General features: G+C 40.5%; 1 protein-coding gene across 4 annotated transcripts in view; it reads left to right on the forward strand.

Annotated features, from left to right (window-relative positions):
* KLHL5 (kelch like family member 5) overlaps window positions 1-20,523 on the forward strand; it is a 137,731-nt gene that overhangs the window by 25,700 nt on the left and 91,508 nt on the right. Inside the window, exon 1 of one of the 4 annotated variants that reach the window (XM_019480608.2) lies at window positions 19,483-19,880. The exons of the other annotated variants lie outside the window; for them this stretch is intronic. Within the exon in view, the coding sequence (XP_019336153.1) occupies window positions 19,498-19,880 (383 nt within the window). The 5' untranslated portion in view covers window positions 19,483-19,497. Of the gene's footprint in view, window positions 1-19,482; window positions 19,881-20,523 lie in introns of those variants that run through there. 4 annotated transcript variants of the gene reach the window in all.

The following is a 20,523-nucleotide window of genomic DNA, read 5'->3' on the forward strand; positions in this document are numbered from 1 at the left end:
CCAGCCCATGCACTGGAGCCAGCACAAGCGCTGAAACAGGGCTGGAACAAGGTGCATGGGCTGGACCCAGTGATGCAGGCGCTGCACACAGCACAGGAGACTTGTATAGGCTGCATGCTGCATGCAGAGCCCCAGTGGACAATCTGCATACTGGCTCTGGCATGGCCTGATCTGGACCAGTCCTGGAGCCTGCATGTAGACTTTGTCCTGCATGGATGCTGCAAGCAGTGCCCATGGTGCCAGGTACAGCTGGCATGCTAGATTAGTTCTGTATGTAGCATGCAGGCTTGTTGTCAGCCCACGGGCTAGATCATGTGGCTCTACAGGCTGCATTCAGTATGTGGGACATATGTTTGACATACCATTGCTTGTCAAAAGTTGATGCTGTCTCCAATATGAATTCACTTCTACTTTAACCTAGAAGAAAGGGACAAGGGAAATGCATTTCCTCTGCAGTATCAGGCACCTCAACTCCCTGCTATGCCAAAAATGCAGTGTAACTTTTCCTTTTTTAAGATAACAAGAGTCCCCATTGCTTTCTGAATAAGAACTTATTTGTAAATGAAAATAGATGCCAAAACAGTGGCATTTTATGCACATTTTGCAGTAAAATGAAAAGTTTGGGGAAAGCAGAACATTGAGAAAAATTCCAAAATTTGGAAGCATTATATGGTTTGTGGTTTCACAATTAAATTACGTGTCATCTTGTATTAGCACAAACATACAGTTCACTACAAATATTTAGTTAGGAGTTATTAAAGCTTGTTTATTTATTGAATTACGTAATTAATTTTGTATGCTGTAGACGTAAGAACATGCATACAGTATCTTTTGAAGCCAGTTATGTTGAGTATGGAATTACATGGGATCGTGGCACATCTTTAAAGCATGTTCAGTGGGAGGTGCAGCATTCTTATTCTAATGAAGTTGAAAACTTGAAACATTCTTCTTGCATCCTGAAGACTTTGTCTTGATTGGCTAACTTGCTGACTCCCTTCCCAAGCCTTTTCTGTTTATTGAAAATTGCATCTGTGAACAAACTTGTTTCTTTTAAATTTGCTCTGGTTTACTCTGTGAACTAAGTATGGCATCCGGTGTAAAAATGAATGCAGGTAAAACAACGAAACCACTCCTATTTTCCATCTCTGCTTTGACATGTGAAAATCTCTTTAGATACTCTGGAGGGCTTTCCTCCAGACTAGAAAATCTCATTTCTTTCACTTAATAATTTCTAGGGCTCTTGGTAAAGGAAAGAAATATTCTTTCTCCCACTCTCCATATCTCCCTGTGAATATGCCTCTGTCTCATGGATGTTCTGTCCAAGGGTTTTAAGGTTTGTAAGGTTTTTTTTGCATATTTTTCCCTTTCTCCTCACCTCAACTCTGGACGTTTTCTCCCTCACCTCTTCCCATTTTTATCTATTGATACTTCATTCTTTCTCCCCCTTCTTCTTATTACCAGAGTTATATAGAGTTCCTTAATAAAAACAACTTTTTCTTTTGAATCTTGACTACTTGTGGGAATTTTTGTTTTTGTTTTTCATTTCTTTTAAAATAGGGTCCTAGTGTTCCCTGCTTTACTACATTGTTAATTGATTTTGGTCTGTTACATTCTCCGCTCTATAAAATATGCTTTTAAGGAGACTTAGAGAACCTCTTCTTGTTAGTCAGTGGTCATAGTGTAAAATAATTGGTGGCGACTCTTGGGGTCATAACCCCCCACCCCAAATGTATAATTCTTCATGTATAGAATCTAATTAGTGGGAGGTTTTCCTAATTCCCACCCCTGCTGTAGACACCTGCCCTTGTTGTTGTCCCCCCCCACCTGTCTCCTGTCTTGTGCCTGACTGCTGCCTGCCCCTCTGTGCCTGCAACTGCCCCCCTGCATCATGCCTCTCCCATCACCTGCTCCCACCTTTTATAGCCTGCCTCCCACACCCACTGCTTTCCCTGTGCCAACTCTTTCTTATGTAACCTCAATTTACTACTATGCTAACCTAGCTCACAGAGCAGGTCCAAGCACCTTAGCCTGAAGGAGCACAACATAGGAACCAGTAAAAATTGATTTTTAAATCTTCCAAAATATTCAAAAGGGAGGGAGGAAGGAAATTCTGTTCTCCCTTTTGTCTCCAGCTCCTAGGCAGCAACACTGGGGCTGATTTAACAACCACATAAAATCCTGAACCACCTTTATTGGGAAAGGAAGTGGGGGTCAGAGGAATGGAAGCCATTTTCACTGGCTATAGGTTTTTCTTCAATTATTCTTAAGCTGAGGCTTCTGTCAACTCATCTCTGCTGCAATGTACCATTTTGAAGTTATTGAAATTGCCTCACCCTCGAATATCTCCCTTCTACGGAATCTTCTTTTTGAGGGAGGATAATAGGGGAGAGTCTGAACATTTGTAACAGTTTGGTTTTTTTTTCTTCTTTCTTCTTCCCTTCCTTGATGGCTCTTCCCTGGAATCTGCAACCCAGATTCTTAAAGCAGTAGGCATCAGTATGCAGCTCTTGAAACAGAGACTGTCAGTGTAGCTTCTCTACTACAGGGGCTGACATCCTTTTAACAACAATGGGTTGTTGCTTACAACCTGGCCAGTGCCAGGCTGCTTGTTTCCCACCCTTTTCTCCTCCCTCCCCACCCGCAGCCTACCCTGAACAGAGGTGTAGCTCTGGGTCGCCTTGTCAGCTTCACTACCCTCCCCACCACCACCCACATGAGAGGTGTCACTGCTGCAGGCAGAGGCATTAGTATGGCCTGCAGTCTGGGCTATAATGCATGAGTCACCAAATGTAGGGACTTTCTGGCATCTGGCTGCTGCAGTTACTGCCAAATGTCAAGACCAGCAGTCAGCAAAGGTAAGTTTGGTGAGAGAGGCAGCCACTGCGGTAGAGGGATTTTGTTAACCCCCTGGATGTTTGCTGTGCCAGCGCCTCCCCCCCCCACAGCAGTGGTGTCTCCTATGGTGGGTGGGTAAGGAGGCATGAGGCTGTCAAGGGGACTGGACCCACTAGTATGTAACTCCCACAAACCTCCAGCTGTTCTATCAGCTTCTGGGGACTTTGCTGCTGGCCATATGAGGCCTTAGGGCTGTAGGTTGCTGACCCCTGCTCTATCAAATCTACTTGCATACTTGCATGCCTCTTTTCCTTAATACAAGCTTTAAACTTGCAATGATTCCCAAACATTTCAAGATAAATTGATGTCCATAATTATATATCTAATGAACACTACATAGCGATTAACAAATACAAATATATATATATATATATATATATATATATATATATATATAATTAAACTAGGGGGCAAGCTTGCTAATGATCATTAACACAAAATTAATGAGTTTTCAAAGCAGATTGTGAGGATCTGCTTGATGTCAATTGATATTAATGAGAATTACGTGGTTCACTCCCCTCACACAACTTTAAAATTGCATCTTAGCGCTATATATAGGATCATGGTTCGGAACACCCACTGACATGGTACATGCCTTGATTCTAGATTTATGGTATTATTTAGTATCTAGATTAAAAGATATCCTCCTCTGTACGCTTTGGCTATCTGATTTTTAAACAAGGTTGACTCAAATGGTCCAACTGTGCAGAGCTGACATGTGGGTGTTGTGTCAGTTAGTCATGTAGTGCTTTTAAAGTGTAGAGGTCTGTTTTCATGAGATAGCAGACTTAGAAAGCTTAGCTGTTCTGTGTGGGAGGTTCATACTGTTGGAAGGGGATGATTAATTATGTTGTGAGTTGCTCGGTATTTTTCTCTCCTAAACAGTGTGCAATGAGCCAAATTTGTGGTTACAAAAAATTAAGGGTTTCATCTGGCAGCTCAAATTTAATCACTTGGCTTAGGCTTTGGGAAGCCCAGTATAAAAAATGTATATATCCTGTTAATGTCTGATGCTTCCTGTTTGTAAACAAACCAGTTGTTACAAGACAATTTATGTAAAGCATGTATAACTTCACATTTTGAAGAAGAAAAAATGTTGTTTCATTGAACCAAATCCAATTCTAATATATCTGGGACCATTTAACTTGCCATTTACCACCACCCCTAAATCAATAATCTCTCAGTTGTTCTGTCAGTATGTAATAATAAGTTGAAAAAAGGCTGTATTGTAAATGTCATTAAGTATTGAGAGAGAATATGAAAAGATAATGTTTACCAGTGCCCACACTGATAATTTGCAGTGATATGCACGTACACGAAAGATTAAATCTGAACCAGAAATAAATTGACTTACTGTATTTATCTGAATCCAAGATTATTTTGAATTTAAGACAACCTCCCACCCCAAATAATTAAATTCTATACATGGATAATTATATATTTGTTATAATTCTCCATGTATAGAATCTAATTAGTGGGAGGTTTTAAATTTGCGCCCCCACCCCCATTGCTGTGGTGAGGAAAGCAGCAGTGGGGGTAAGGGGCCAGACACCTGCCCTTGTTGTTGTCCTAATGATTATTTAATCATTAACTGAAAATTAATTATTATACCATTATATTCAAATATATAACACATTCAGAGTTGAACAAAAAAGTACTCTATTGTAGCTGTAAAAGAAAAGGTTGAAAGATGTATAATTGGTATAATATTTTGGGGTTTTGTCATACCTTCATTTTTAAATGTTTACAAATATTTAGTTATTTCAATACTTTACTTAAGCAAATAAGGTGGAAAATAATTTATGGGGGCAGAGGGTTAAGGAATACTTTTGGTTAGGGACATTGTTCTTTATAGGCTCAATATACATTACTTTATTTAGTGTATTTAGTTGTTATGCTGCAGCCAAGAATTTCCAGTACTGTTTTGGACCACAACCAAAAAAAAAAATCACATGATCAAGAATTTGCCATATTTTCTTGCCTATAACATATTCCACAATGTAGTGCACACCTTGTTTTTGAAAGGCAGCATGCAGAAAAAAAAGATCATCCCCAGAATGTCATTGAGTGGTAGCAGCAAGTGAGCTGAACCTGTTCTTGAGCCTGCTGCCTGGTGTTTTGGTGCCTGCAGCTAGAGCTGTGCATCAGTATACATGGTCATGTCATCTGACCAGGGACTGGAAATTTGATGGCAGGGGAGCAGTGGGAGTGCTAGTTGCTATGGCAGTTAGCAATGTCATCATTTCCTCAGTGCCAGATTTCTGAATCTGTAGGGACCCCCACAAGCTGGATGACTTGGCTCCAAGATTCGCATACTTTAAATATAATGTGGACCCCAATTCCCACTGGTTGTTTTTTGGGGAAAAGATGCATTTTATGTACAGGAAAATATGGCACATAGCCTACAGCTTTACTTTAAGGTTCTAGTGACTCTCTAAATACCAAGATACATGTGATTATAAGGTTAGTGGGGGTATGTAAAACAGGCCCTATTCAATTTGGATTCGGCCCGAATCAAGGACAGTGATTTGATTTGGATCACTGTCCCCAATTCGATTCAGCTGAATCTGAAGATTCGATGCTGATTCAGAGAATCAGCGATTTGGACATAGAAAAAACATTTAAAGCTGTGTCTACATACCTCGAGGTACCAGGTGTGGCTGGTGAATGCTGTGATGCTGGGGCGGATGGAGCGTCCCACAGGAGTACTTCTGGTCCACTTCCGGGTGTGGCAGGGAGCACACTGGGGGCCCCCCCCGTACCCTCTGGCTCGGCAATCAGCCACAGGGGGATCCCAGGTGCCCCCCCCCAGACCCAGGAGGCACCAGTTGCTGAGCTGGAGGAGAGTGCAGGGGGGGCCCCCAGCATGTTCCCCGGCAGACCCAGAAGTGGCCCAGAAGTGCTTCGGGTCTACTTCCAGGTCTGCTGCTGAGCATGCTGAAGAGCCCCCCCGTGCTTCTGTGGGACACTCCATGTGCCCTAGCATCACAGCATTCATGAGCTGCCTCCTACCTAGAGGTATGTAGAAAAAACATGTTCCACAATGTAGTACACACATTGTGCCTATGTCCAAATCACCAAATCTTTCAGAATCTCTCTGAATCGATTTGGAGGGTTCTGATTCAATTCAGAGAGATTAAAGGGTCCTCTGATTCGATTCGGATTTGGAGATTTGGCCACTGAATCAGGCCGTATCTCCGCCGAATCAAATCGGGGACTGAAGCTTCACACAGCCCTAGAAGTTAGCATTACTAACAGAGCACAGATAGCATTAGAATGCCTTTACATTTTTTAGTGATAAAATACATGTATGTTTGTTGAGATCAGCTAAGGGAAATCTAACCAGCACACTCTCTGTTCTACTTTGTGTTAGGTTGACAGGAAAGGAGGAAAGTGAAGTAGGCGTAGATCTTTGACATGAGTATGGATAGAAAACAGCTGATACCAAGTTGGCTTATAAGGATCAAAATTTCCTTTGTACTATTTAGTCCATGCACTCTTTCAATTAAATCTTGAGTGCTCAGGTCATAAGCCCAGTAGGTTGACATAAGAAAACTAGGTAGCTTTGTTTCATATTACAGGATAGATGTGTTACATGTGAATATATGTGCACATACTATTCCATTTTCATAAAAGTAGAAAACTCTGGAAAACAACATTATTTTTGTTGTCTTTACGTATTTTTATATAACACATTTTATTTAATTGCAGCTGTTTTGGGGAGTGTTTTTCTCTATCAGCTGAGAGCTAATGCCCAGGAAACAAATACCCTAGTTATGTAATACAGGAAGTATTGCAAAGTTAAAACTTCTTAAAACTGATACAGGCAACTCCCGCTTATTGCTCTTAATTAGTTCCTGCAAAACTGAGTGGTAAGTGAAATGTGCGTCAAGTGAAACCGTAAGTTTTTAACAACCCAAGATGGTGAGTGCAAGTGTTTTTAATGACCCAAGATGGTGACCGCAAGCGTTATAACGAAACTTGTTGAGCGCTAAGTGGAATCAGGTGTCAATTTAAAATGAGCATTATAGCAAAATAGCGCTAAGCAAAACAGCGTTAGGTGGGGGTTGCCCGTATAAGAATTTGGTTGCTACTTGTTAATAATAGCCAAAGGAGCAAACCCAGGAGGTTGTGAGAACTGAAGGCATCATCCTGAGTAAAGGCATGTCACAAGACTCGGCAAGAATACCATAGAATGTAAACAAGTTTCAAAGGAAATATGAAGTCAAAATAAGTTCTTTTTTCAAAATAAATAACATTACCTATTCAATTTGTATGCTATTATACTACAAGGCATTATTGGGTGTCATCTGTCACAAGCCTGGATGAAGATGACAGATGGTCTGACCACTCGAAGCTATCCAAAATAGCAAGCCAAAAAAACCCTGCCCAAAAACAACTCAATCTTAGAGGCATATAAACTTACTAGGTGTGCCTCCATTTTTATCTATAAACCTCCCTAGGCATTTGAAATTTTGTTTTCACAAGCCAGAACTGCTCTGATGTAAGCAGCTTGGTGCCTAGGACTGCCTAACCCCAGTTCCTGTGGGTCCAGAAATTGGTAGAGTGATCCTTAAAGCACCTAAGAGATATGACTTGTTGGTGTGCTCAAAGCAAACAAAACTCACACAGTGACAGCACAGAAATCAGCGCAGAACAGTCACTTCCATTTCCATTCAGACCCATAGCTGGAAAAGATGGTGGTACCCATCCCGCTCTGCTGTGTGCACTCCTTTTAGCTCCTTGAATCATGCATCTCAATGACGCAGCATCAACTGGAACAATGGAGAGTGTCCCCATGTAGTTTAGCTGGTAGTGTGGTGATCAGAGCCCTCTCCTGGGTGGTGGAAAATGTGGATTTGAATTTCCTGAGGCTAAAGAGGTCGTGTTAGCCAGGTCTCCCATATCCTGGATTCATGTTCTAACTACAAGGCTATTACATGAATAATGGGCATCACTTCTTCCTCCTGCTTGTGGTGTCCAACCGGCTTGCTGGGCTATGGCTGGGAGCCCAGAACGTCAGGTGGGTACTTCAGCGAGTGGAGTGGAATTAGGCACAGATGCGTATTGGTAAAATAGATTGTTTACTTACGCTGCCGATGCGTGCAGCACAGGAAGAAGCTGACTTTGATTGCAGTTACAAACGTAGCGAGAGCTCTTTGAGACGAGACGAGATGTTCCGTTAACGGCTTATCGAGCATGCAGGGGAGGGGGTACGTCAGGGAGGTCGGTGACGGGGAGTCGTTGGTGGGTGATCAGTCTGCCAAGTTTACTCCAGGATGTGTGCGTAGTTCTCCAACGTGGGCGGAAGCTGCTCGTACTTTTGAATAGTTAACAGGCCAATTGCTAGTTGCCAAGTGGGAATAATTTGTAACCGGCCAATGGGTGGCACGCATTTTGGCGCGCATAGTTAGCCAATTACAAGGGCTTGTGAAGTTTAAACAAATGTAGTGGTTGGGCTTGGCGGGCTTTTCACTGTGCCGGGATTTTCCACTGTGCCATAGGCATTTACTTAATGAATTCTGACACTGCTTTCTTTTAAAAAATTTGAGCTCTGCTCAGTTCTTCTGAAAAATACATGTAGGTGCCTGCCCTCAAGAGTGTGTTCTAGGGTTGGGATTCCATGTGGATAGGAGAGGTCTGGCTCCCTTGCAGCATCGATACAGGTGCCTAAATCCTAGAGAGAGGGAAGTTCAGGGATGTCAGCGATGGATCCAGTACTTACCAAAGAGGGGTATAGGAGTAATAACCCTCACTGCAGGGGTGGCAGCACCCCTTGCTCCCAGCCTCTGCCCACACCACTGGGCAAAACATAAGTCTGTAAAGTAAGTGAAAATACTGTTGCTGCTGCTTTCTACACTCCTCGAGTGTGGAGAAGCTTCAGAGCCAGGTGGGATGAGTGGGGCCTTGGGTCAGCTGGGGCAGGGACAGTGGCAACAACATAGTGGGAAAGTATCATATTTACTTAAATAGAAGACAACCCTAATTTATAAGATGACTCCCCATTATTTGGATTCTATATATGGAAAATTTATAAATTTGTTACAGTTTTCCAGGTATAGAATCTGATTATTGGAGTTTTGCCTCATATTTGTCCCCTTCCCACTGCTACAGCAGGAAAAATAAATATGGGGGTTTGGTAGACCCTTTGCCCTCTATCTTCCCTCTGCAGCCCCTTCCCACCCTACCCTTATTCTCAGGCCCTGCTCTCCCAGATCACATAGAAGTGAGGGGCAAATTTAAAAACAATAATTTTGAAATTAAACATGGCTGTAACAATTTCTGTATAGTACCCATACACTTAGTTCATCCAGAATTGATGCATGTTACCTTTTTCTGAAACTGCTGAAAGTTTTGGCACAGGTACTCTATAAACAGACTTTTGAGCAGCACTGTCACCTACTTATATGTAATCCAAACTTTTTTTGCAAAAATATTTATTTCTATATATATAAATAGATATATGTATATAACTGGTCCTCTAACAACCGGTCTTGTGACCACTGTGGTTTACTTGACAGTCCAAAACACATTTTTACAGTTGCATCATTCTTAGTCTCATTACAAAGATTGCACTGCATACCTGCATTCTTGCCTGCCTGTACACTCATCAATGTCACTTTGAAATTGTCACAGTTATGTACAGGACTACTTCAGTCCTCTCCCCCTTTTCTCCCCCCACCCCCAAGTTGCCTAGGCCTTTCATTCATCATTGTCATCTTCATTGCTCTCTTCAGAGGGCTTGTTTCTGTCAAGTCTATGCCAGGCTTCTGTCTTCCATACAATGTTTGCCATCCCTTTCCTGTCCTCTTCTACTGTCTTTGTGTAGTACCGCTCAGTCCCACTTTAATACGGTCCTTGGCTGGGAGGTCTGTGTGTCTATTTATGAGCAAGTTTCTAGTCTTCCATAAGGCATTCTTGAAGCAGAAGATGAATTGGTCAAAGCAGACTGTTGAGGCTCGTTGCTGCTTAGTCAAATACCCATACAAAACTGCCTCTTTGTCACCACCAGGAGGAGCATGCATATTCTCTTCCACACATTTCTGGTATATGGGCAGTCCCAGAAGAGTTGGTCTATTGTTCTGCCTCTGACCAGCAGGATTGCGTGGGGCAGTTGAGTGGACCGCTCTGCCCTGCACTGTTTTTCCATGCTCGCATGAGGAGTGCCCAGTGGACTACCTGCCACTGTGAGTCTCTGTGCTTCTTCTGCAGGTCCTTGTGGAAGATTCGCTCCCACATGGTTTGGCCACTGTCACCAGATAGTAGGTCCAGGGGCGATATGATGTCTTGCCCTCACCACCTCCTGCATCTTGAGATGGTTTACCAGCATTGCTGGGGCCTCAATGTGATGTTTGTATTTGTCCCAAAAGCGTTTCAGGACTTCATAGAACCATGGGAACTCCAAACTATTTATGATATTAGCCCAAAGCCAAAGGCTTGTGATTTACCACGTAGTTTGTTGGGCTGAGCCCCACCAAAATCAACAGCATTTCAAGCCATGGTGACCCCACAGCTTAGTGCTGCTCAGTAAGTATGTGTACTCCAGATACTGTGTACCCCCCCCCCCCAAAAGGACCCATGTGCTAATTAGTCCCCCCTCCAAAAACTTGTATGCCAATGAGGCATAGGGCAGCTTAGTCCAGATTCACCTCATGGAGGGCAGGGCCACACTAGTCATATGCACCAGGCTGAGAGGGGGTGAAGAAAGGGATCCTGAGTGAACTGTTTGGGGCCTCCTTTGGTGATGTTTGTCAGAGATTTAAGGCTGGTGAAGAAACAGGAATCACTGGAAATGGGAAAAGGAAGTCAAAATGTATTTACAATGTAGTGGCTAACCATGTCTTGAAAAAGAGTTGGTACTGAAGGGGACTGTGGTTAATGAGCATTACCATACATCTTTATCAGATAGGCTATGCTAATCTATCTTTGCCTTTGGTGCCAAGGGGAAGGTGTCAGGCCCTCCCAGTGCTGACTCTGGCCCTCCCAGTGCTGGCCTGGTACTGCAGTACTTCTAGTTCTGGTGCCAATTCCCTGTAGAGGGAACACCTGCTCATTTTATTTTTTTTAATTAAAGGGACAAAAAAAAGGTTTCAATCAGCATGTTTACTCAATATGAGCTATGTAATTTATAGTCAGACTCAGTATTGGCTGCATTTAATCAACATCATAGTTCATTTCCATTGCTGAGCCACATGCTGCTTTTTGCAGCAATTTAATGTATTTAGTGAGATTTCCTTGTGTGTGATTGTAAGACGAGAGACTTTCTTCCCCATGCTGGTGTGGAGGGAGGGAAACCTTGTCTTGTATTCAAGTAAAAATGGTAGTCCCCACCCCTGCCTGGAGCAGCCACAGGGAAGGGGAACCCCCATCCATCCATGCTTTTGTCCCCCATCCCCTCCCCAGCCCAGCCCAGCCCCCATTTAGAAGGTAAGAAAACCTCTGGTGCTTTCCTGGCCCCAAGCCAGCAGAAAAATGAAAGAGGGTAGGAGGGAAGGGGCAGAGAGAGGGTGTGCTTCTGAGCAAGAAGGGGAAGGGAGGGAGGATTTTCACATGCTCTGGAAACTTAAAAAATTCCCTGGAGGGTTCTGTGTTGTGATGCATACTGCAAAAGTGCTGCTAAGGCAAAAACTATCTTTAAGGTACATGCATACCACACAGTGGGAATACATAAAGTACAATACATCTTGAAGAACTTCAGTTGATAGTAATTTATTTATCAATTAGGACAGTTCTGATTATTCTTGACACCCATGTAAATGGTCAATTCTCTTTTGAATTGGAATTTATGAGCCTCAATGATTTCTTTTGTTTGGAAGTTTTGTACCTATGGTAAAAGTTTTTCCGTTATAGGTATTTAATGCTTGATTTTTTTTCCTATGTCATAAAATGGGGAGAGCTAAAGTTTTTGCCTGCTCCAACTCATTTTATGCACTTTTATCCCATCTCCTTTTATTTATATCAACCAGTTGATTGGAATTGAACAGGGGATCCCAAAGTCTCTTGAAGTTGATCCTGGGCAGCAGGGGCTGAGCATGCATATGCATGCACGCACCACTGCCCAGTCCAGCTAGTCAGTTGGTGGAGGAGGGAAGGGGCAGAGGCCTGGGGGACAGGGCTTGGAGCGGAAAGCCTAGTCTGCTGTGCACAGATCGGAGGGTAAATGTCTCCCCCAAAAGTAGGGCAGCACCAGCAGCTCTGAGGTACGGAATGGGGCAGGTTCTGCACAGCTGAGGCAGGACGGGGGACAGAGCTTTGAGAAGGTTGTCTGGGGGGCACAGGGAGGGGGGGCACGCAGCCTGGGAGGACACAGGGGTGTGCGTGCCCCCGGGTCTGCCTGCGGGGTGGGGCAGGCTGGGGCCAGTGCAGTGCTAGGCTCTTCCTAGTGCTTTTCTAGCTGCAGCTGTGGGAGCGGGGCCACTGCCACCTTCTTCCCACCGTGGCCCTTTTCCCTCCCCTCCCCACAGACTTACCTGCTGGGTGGGGGGGAGGGGGTAGACCTTTGATTCCTTTTAAATTCCAAAAGTGATCTCCAACTTAAAAAGGTTGGAGACCACTGATTTATACCATTTCTTAGGCAGTCGCAATTGTGCCCATTCAGCTTTATCTGCAAGCTTTCCGTACTCTTTATTATTCTTGATGCTGTACTATAAACCTTGTTAAATAATTAAATCATCAGTAAATATGATGATTTAATATTACTTTCTCATTGTTTCCTCTTGTATCGTATCATTCTTTTGATATTAATACAAGACCTGAAATAGAACCTTGAGTTACCCTACAGTTAACCTTCTGCCAAATAGGCATTGATTAACTTTTTGAATATCATAATCTCATTTAATACCAACAAAATTATGATTTATACTTTCTCTGTTCTTCCATTGATTAAGGAGAATTGAAAGGATTCTGGTGAGACAACTGTGGCATCATTTGGAAATTGTTAGATTTCCTTAACCCTCTCTATCTATTTCGAAATTAATGTAGTAATTGTTCAGATGGTGTCACCCTTGTTTGATTACATTCTCATGCTAACAGGAAATTATCTCCAGGATGTTCTATTTAGCTCAGTAAGAATCCTTTGGTAGCCTTGATTGAGAGATTGTCTTAGCTTGTTTAGGCAGTCCTTTCTAAAGTGGTCCTAGTGTTTCCTGGTAAGGAAGTTGTAAAGAATTTGTTTGGGCAGTTGTTTTGTTGTTTGAGGCTCTCTTGCACATGGTTCCACAAGACTTTAATTATTAATTCTGCTCATTGCTGGGACATTATTAGAGAAGCATGGTGATTTGGTTTGGAGTATCACCAGGAGATGGATGACACATCTTCCCTTTTCTTGTTTTCATTACAATTGGGTGCATGTTTCCCCAGTGCCAAACTGAAATTGAGGTCTGTGTGAGAATATGCAGGGTTCAGTCTGTCTAAGAAAGGCAGATTTAGGAGGGTGGAGGAAGAAACAGGAGGGCTGTAGGACAGCTGCTTTATCCATTATTTAAAGAAGGGATGGCCAGCCTGTGGTGTGCATGTCTTATGTGGCCTGGGCAGCCTGTGTGGCCCCCAGCAGATTAGAGAGGGGGAAGGGAGCAGAAAACAAAGTAGCAGGTTGGGCAGGGGAGCACAGGGCTGGAAGAAAGCAGAGCAGCAGATCAGGCAGGGGGAGTGGTTTGAAATGGCACTTGGGGAAGGGTGCAGGGCTAATTTGTAGCATTGAGGCAATCTTCTTTGCCTTGGCATTGATGTCCAACGTTTGCAAACACTGGAAGCTGAGCATATTACTTTGTATCCATTTTTTTAAAGTATAATTATATTGGGAAGTTTGAATTGCAGTATTTACAGTTAGGAGGAGTGTATTGAATTAGAAAAGACAATACTCTAGCTTTTTAAAACAAGGACTGTATATCTTCTTTCATTATATTTGGTGCTTTCATTCTTAATTGATGCTTAACATCCAAGGACTAGCCGAGTCTTTTGTCCCCCAAACTTTAAACTTGAAAAATCAAAAAAGGTTTTTCAAAATACAGCATGCATTTATTTTTATAACTTGTCTGACAGAATGAATAGTTTGAAAATATAATATCTGATGCTGCTTTGATGGCTAATAATAATGATATAATCATGCTAAGTCAAAAGGTAGCAGCAGCAGCCATAGGAAAAACCACCCAGTAAAAGAGCGCTAATTTTCAAGTCTTAAAAATGCTTCAGACAGGGTCATTATTAGTTACATATTTGTTCCTTTGGAAGTTTAATTTTTAAGCATTGCTATCCTAATTAGTGAATACTAATTATTAGTGGATAAGTGTGAATTATTTAGACTTGCCTATTTTAATCTGCTTTTTAAAAGATTTACTTGGATGGTTTAACTGCCTTTCACTCAAAGTACTTTACATTATTATGAAAATGCACGTGCAAAATTCAAATGAATTGCTATCTACAGAAAAATCTCACTCAACTCATGTTAGCCATGTCCCTTTTAAATGATGTAATTGGCATTAAAGAGCATCTGCTGATCTTGGAATAAATACTTTTGCTTAAGCTGTTATCCAACATAGTTAAAACTCTTCTTTAGCACTTGGATAAATGAAACAGGTCATAATTATGTTGTCTAAGAATGTCTGGGTCAGAACTTTCTTAGCTAATAAAAGAGAAAAAGGTCGACATAGGTTTCTTCTGTTCTTTCATGTTATGCTGATAAATTATTCCAAAGTCCTGTTAGTGAAGTAAATTTTTTTAAAAAAAAAATCTGTCTTGATATATTCTTGGAGGTTGCAATCTTTTCTGCTACTTCAATTTTAACAAATTATTGTTAGTACCATATTTATTTTACGTTGTTCTTAAATCGGAAAGCAGAATTTTGCCAACTTTAACCCCAGTCATTTACACGCACAATTCTTTTCAGAATTTTACTCACTTCAGTAGCCCTGTTGGAGTCTGTGGAACTACTCATGTGAGTAAAGTTATACACATGATTAAATACTTATAAGCTCAGGGGTTTTGTCTTTTAAAGAAAATCAGTGTGTTTATAATCATTGGAATTGGAACTTGTCAAGCTTAGAGCATCATTGCAGAAAGTGTTTAAATGCCCATTAATTTAAACAGAATTATGTTAACAAATAGAGGACAACTTATCCTCAGGTAAATTCTATGCTTTTACAGTTCACTATAAAGTATTAACTATATAGCAGTTAATGCAAAAAGATGTGCTTAGGCATAGATTTTTTGGTTCTTAAACTTGAGATGGCATCAGTGCTACAGATTTATATGCCTTATTATGCACTTTGAAGGTTCTGATTAACTTGGTAAAAGTACCTGTGAACAAGGTTTGAAGGACTGGGACCTAAATGCGTTTCTCTTAGTGCCTTATGAACATGGTGTTATTGCATGCAAGTAGTGTTTTTGTGTAGCGAGCAAGGGAGAAAATTTTCACAAGGACTCTGACCCCAGTGGAAAGAAATGGTCAAGAATTGACTTTGTGTTCTATCAAGAGAAACAGAGATAAGGAAGAAAGGAATTGTAATTGTGGCATTTAGGGATCACCAGATGCTGAAGGCAAAACTGAATCTTGGTAAAAACCTGCCTGCACGTACCCCTCTAGCCTCTTTCCAAGTACCCCTGGGGGTATGCGAACTCCTGGTTGACAACCCCAGTTCTAGACTGAGCACTGAGTCCTATTGGGTAGAGTGATTTTCTTTAACCTTTACTAATCTATGGAGGAGCCTCTGGGAACCCCATAAGGTTGAGCCCCTAATATAGTCTGTGGCCTGTTTTGACCTATTTATAAAACTTTTCTAAAAAGTTTACATGAATATATTGTCTCAAATAGTATGTAATTAGAAGTTATAATCCCTATTTCATGATGATATCTTTGAGCTTTAACATATCTTTAAATTAAATCTATCTTTATATAGGTTTATTTTTATCCAAAAGGCATCTTAACAAAAAAATACGATTAAATAAAAAACCTTATTTAAATTTAAAAAATCAGATTTTTTTTATTTTAAAAAAATCGTTGATTTTTTTATCAACTCTACTTTATTAGTATGTGTTAAAACTAATTTATGGAAAGTAAGAAACCTCTGAGTTTTTAAGGGGTTGGCCTTCACTGAAAGAGTGCCTGAAGCTAGGGCTGCATGAACTGAAATAGTATATCAACTGGGACAAGGAAGAGATCCGAGAAGAAGAGGCAGAGCAGAAGTGGAGGAAGGAGGACTGGACACACTTGTTTAACTGAACTAACAGAGAGAACTGATGAGGGGCAGAGTGTTTCAGGTGATTGCTGAGGTAGTAGTTTTTCATGGGGTTCTCTATGAAGAAAAAAGCTCTGTAAGGATTTTGTGGGAAGTTTTATGATTTTTAAGGATTTAATATATGTAGTTGTATGTTTTTGGATATGTAGTTTTTACGATATTAAGTTTTGGTAAAACGGGAATGCTCAATATGTGAAGCTTTGTAAGTGTAAGGTGATAAATGTGTTTTTAATGAAACTTGTAAATAAAACAAACAAACAAAAAAGGTTCCCATCAGTATGTTTGGCCAGTATGGGCCATATGTTTTATAGTCATGCTCAGTGTTGGCTGCATTTAATCACCTTCATAGTTGCTTTCCGTTACTGAGCACGTGCTTCTTTTGGCAGCAGTTTAATGATAGACAAAGTATTTAATGAGGCTTCCTTGTATGTGAATGTAAGACAAAGGTCTTTTTCCCCCCTATGCTGACTGGGGTAAAAAAAAAAAAAAATCTCATCTTGTATTTGAGTAAATGTGGTAGTTAGGTGCTGGAAGGGAGAGGGATATAAACCAGAGAAAGCTTACAGCAACAAGAAGCTTGGGGAATGGTCGAGGAAGAGGGAAGGATAGTACCGGGTTACAGAAGGGGATAATCAATTTAGCTGCAGGACCAGTTTTGGTCATAGGAAATGGGTGTATGATTTACTGGGTTTTTTTTTCTTTTTCTTGCTCTGTTGTTTCTTATGCTACTAAGTGAAGAAAATGAATGTTTTAGTATATACAAAGCCTGTGTTGCATCTATGGGGTACCCACATGTTAATATTTTCTTTGTCTTGTCTCATCTATTTTTGTTGGCTACAATGGGAGACAAGGTTATATACCATTGTCCTGCTTTACTTATGGCAGGTTAGGGTGCTATGCCTTGTGGTTGTGAGAGGGGGGGTGACTGTAGTTTTAGTAATTGGTTAGGCAAGGCTTTGTATGGGATCATTTAAACAGGGATGATCCTGCTTCAGGCAGGAGGTTGGACTACATGACCCCCAGGTGTCCCTGCTAGCCTTATTTTTCTATGATTCTATGATCTGACTTCTCAGAGTAGAACCATGTTCAATCAATACTATTCTTAAATTTGCAAGTTCAATTATTTTAAATAGTAATTGGTAAGATCATCTAAAAATCCATGCATTTTATATTGATATTCATTGAAATTGAAATGTGAGGTCAATTATACATGTATGGTAAGGGTAGGGAAGGTATCTTGTTTATAGTCTGTTAAATGTTCTGTGCCAGTTATAAGACCATTGTTATCTTTAAGTAAGTTCATGCTTTGCTCTGCTCAAACAAAGGGAGCGACAATAACTACACGTGTGTGTGTTTGTGTGTATACATACACACACAAAGGGAGCAACAATAACCAAATATATGTGTGTGTATATACATGTAGGTATACACCCACACACTTCTCTTGCATCCCAAATGTCTTCCTAATCGTCTGGGCGTGCTTCAGTGACTAACAAGTGTAGGATCTTGGGGACCAGAGAGTTAGTGTATAGATTCTAAAATGAAGAGAAGGTCTTCATGGGGAAGACCTAGCTGGTATCTGGTTCTTATATGACTAGGTAAAGTTGAAGCATCTCTAGTGATAGCAAATGTAATAGCCTGTGGGAGAAGCAGTCTGTTAGTAACCAGCTCTAAGCAATTTTGTGCTTAATAGATTAAAACCAGCGCTTTCATTAGTGTAGATCCCAGAGTATTAATATAACCTGCTCATGGCATGAAAATCTGTTTAATAAGTGGGTGGCAAAATTCAGCATTACTTAAATTTTTGTGAGGACCCGGCATGTAGCCCATTTAAAGCCTGTTACAATAACCTAATCTTGAAGTGATGATAAACGCATGATTTTTAGTTATAAAATTCACAAAAGAAAGAGTAAGGCATATTGTTACTGCCAAAAGTAAATGGAGGGGAAAAAGCATTTTTGTCCAGTTTCTGTTTGCATACCCTGGAGTAGCCAGAGTTGAACCGAATAAATTCACCGATGGATGAAAATGTAGACCTACTCTGTTTATCAAGGATGCTAATAAAATCTATGCTATATTTTTAGTTGCTCCTCCTAAACTATTAACATTCTCCATTTTGTCTTAAACTCTGCCACTTGGTTACCCAAATGATCCACTACATCATGTAGGTATGGGGTATTTTCTTTCATGTAGCAAGTTAAATGTAATATGTGATTAAATATAATACATAGTAAGTTACACTCCTGTCATTTTCATTTCCATTCTGCAAATCCAAATACAGAATTTTGATGTGATAGTTTATAAATATCTATAAACTTTAAATTTAAGGTTTGGTTTGGTTTGAAGGCTGAACTCTTCCTGTAAGCAATGTTTATTTTCTAATTCTGTCCCATCATTGTGGCTTTAATGTGACCTATAGGACCAATTTTAAGAGGTAAAAAGTAGTATGATCCTGATGACTCACTTCAGTCTCTGACCATCTGGATGATAACTTGACCGTTCAGCTTCAGTAGTGATTATAGCTTTTGTGCTATGTAATGGATAAAAACCATTAGCTCATTTCACACAGACTGCTAAACAACCATCAGTAATAACTTTCAGTCACTCAGACCCAGATTCGAATCAAAAAACCACATCAAGATGAAAGGTTCTATAACCCATTACCAGTCCCCTGAGCCATTCAGTCTGGTTGTTTTGTTTGGTTGGGGTTTTTTTAGTTTTTTGTTTTAAAGGTTTGATGCACACCATGTAATAGAAAAGAAATAAGGAATTGTTTCCATTTCAGTTTCTTCTCAAATACAAGCAGTATAATGGATTTTTTTAGCCTTTTTGTAAATGATTTCTAGCAGTGCAGGAAACATATTTCATTTGCTCTTTAGAATCACTATTTTTTCCATTTGTAGTAGGCAAGAGTTAACAGAATAAGCAGGAGAGTTTCTGAGATGCAGCATAGGAATTGTGTTCTGTCATTTGTGGTTTAAGAAAAAGGGGTGGCATTCAGTGTTTGAAAGGGCTTTAATGAATGCTGTTAGTGTTTGTGAAAGCTAATGGTCGGAGGATAGGGAAGAGCAATAGAAAGTGCATAGGCTGCTTTAATGTAAGCAGATTGGAGTTTTTCTTAATTAAGGCAATTGTTCCACCTTGTCCTTTTATCCCCAAATCATCCCTTATCATTTATTTACATCTAGATGATACATGATTAAAAAATCTCTCTTTTTATGTGAATGCTGTCTGGTTTATTCCTAAAAAATCTGTTTGCCACAGGCAGCCGGAGCATGTGTTTCTCTTGTCTTGGTTGGGTGCACAAATCTTCTTTTATGTGCACTGCTTCTTGCCCTGTTGCCTAGACGATCACTTGCTTTCACTGAGGATGTCTGGCTCTCGTAAAGAGTTTGACGTGAAGCAGATTTTAAAAATCAGATGGAGGTGGTTTGGTCATCAGGCATCAACCCCTAATTCTGCTGTCGATAGCCACCAGGGAGACTTCTGGAATAGAGGACAAAATGCAACAACTGGTGGGACAAAGTTTTTAGATCCAGGTAACCTGCCCTTGCCTTTGGCGTCAATTGGGTACAGAAGGTCCAGCCAACAGGATTTCCAGAATTCACCTCTTTGGCCAATGGCATCCACCTCTGAAGTCCCTACATTTGAGTTCTCAACAGAAGACTCAGAAGGTGCACGTTGGCTTGACAGAGCTGAAGCAGATGACGGGGGGAGTGAAGAAGAAAATGAATCGGACAGCAGTTCATGCAGGTTAATTGTTACTTTCCTGTTGTATTAAATCTGTTGTCATTTTCTGTTTTTAACATAGTTTTATGTTTTAAACTAACGTTGTATGCTAAATATTTCAGAAAATTGACAGTTTTTCATTAAAAATTTTAAAAGTATGTGGTTCAATATTATTTGCTACTTCAAATGTATTTAATTAATGAAGTTTGCTTATAATAAAGTTGTTCTTTAAAGTTAATTAAAATGATTATCTTAGTTTCCAATTGATTTAAAATATGCCTATATTCATATAATCTTTATAGGTACATTGCACAACAATTTTTAAAGGCTGTCCCCCCACCCCCATTACTGTAGAATAGCACTTATTCCGGGTGTAGGTGGACTAAGAATTAGCCTCATAGTTTAGAAAGAATAATATATATGCAAGTATCTATATATGTGTAATTTGTTCAAGAACAGTGGTAAAATAAAATAGGAGCTGTAGACTATATGCTTCAGTTCCCATTTTGCCTATACTCTCATTTTATATTATTTTTCAGTCTTAAAAATCTAGATATGTATAACCTGAGGGAAAAAATGTTTACTTCATGCACTAAATGTGATATATTGCCAACCAGCTTGTGTGGTAAACTAAGGCAGGAGTGTCTTTAATTGTAAGCCTAATTTA

Source organism: Alligator mississippiensis, chromosome 2, assembly GCF_030867095.1.
Source record: "Alligator mississippiensis isolate rAllMis1 chromosome 2, rAllMis1, whole genome shotgun sequence".
Classification (NCBI taxonomy): domain Eukaryota; kingdom Metazoa; phylum Chordata; order Crocodylia; family Alligatoridae; genus Alligator; species Alligator mississippiensis.